At 70.5% G+C, this 600-nt stretch overlaps 1 protein-coding gene across 7 annotated transcripts in view; it reads right to left on the bottom strand.

Moving 5' to 3' along the window:
- WAC (WW domain containing adaptor with coiled-coil) overlaps positions 1-600 on the bottom strand; it is a 63,979-nt gene extending 63,379 nt beyond the window's left edge. For 5 of the 7 annotated variants that reach the window (XR_775482.1, XM_010584654.1, XM_010584971.1 and 2 more), the window contains exons 1-2: positions 303-594; positions 129-165 (exon numbers count right to left, since the gene is read on the bottom strand). Coding sequence is in view for 5 of the 7 variants with exons in the window: in XM_010584654.1 (XP_010582956.1) it covers positions 129-165; positions 303-343 (78 nt within the window). In the remaining 2 variants the exon portion in view is untranslated. Of the gene's footprint in view, positions 1-128; positions 166-302 lie in introns of all 7 variants that reach the window. The other 2 variants (XM_010584736.1, XM_010584811.1) reach the window with 2 other exon arrangements.

Raw genomic sequence — 600 nt, 5'->3', positions numbered from 1 at the left:
GCCCGGGACCGAGGGTTCTGGTGCACCGCGGCCTGCGGCGGCGGCCGAAGCCTCCGCTGGAGTAGCTCCCCCCCCTCTTCTCCTCCCCTGCTCCTCCTCCTAGGCCTAGCGGCCGGCGCTTGAGGTACCTGGTAGGGCTGCGAGTCCCCCCTGCGGTCGTGACAGCTAAAGAGAAAGCGAGAGAAAGAGAGAGACGTTAGCGAACAACCGTTACCGGCCGCCGGGGAAGGGGGCCCAAACATGGCGGAGGGGAGGGGGAGACCCCGCGGGGCCAGGGGCCAGAGGAGGAGGAAGGGATTTACCCATCACTGAGTCTCTGCTGTTTCCTCGCATACATTACCATCAATGCCCGGCCTGTGTGTGTGAGTGTGAGGGGACCAGGAGGGGACGGCCGCGGCCGGGCCACAGGCGCCGAGGGGGGAGGAGGGGGAGGCAGCGCTCCGCCTCGCCGCCGACCGGGGGCAGGGAGGGGGGAAGGGAGGGAGGGGGCGGCTCAGGCAGCTCGGCTGGGAGCAGCGCTCACGGGCCCATCTCCTCCGCGCACGGCGAGAGGGGAGACGCCAGCAACTCGGCCCCGCGCGCGCTGAGACACTCCGGGAG

This window comes from Haliaeetus leucocephalus, unplaced genomic scaffold (genome assembly GCF_000737465.1).
Source record: "Haliaeetus leucocephalus isolate CR32 unplaced genomic scaffold, Haliaeetus_leucocephalus-4.0 Scaffold0, whole genome shotgun sequence".
Classification (NCBI taxonomy): Eukaryota; Metazoa; Chordata; class Aves; order Accipitriformes; family Accipitridae; genus Haliaeetus; species Haliaeetus leucocephalus.
The sequence above is the reverse complement of the archived record's forward strand: the minus strand, read 5'-3'. Positions and strand labels throughout refer to the sequence as shown.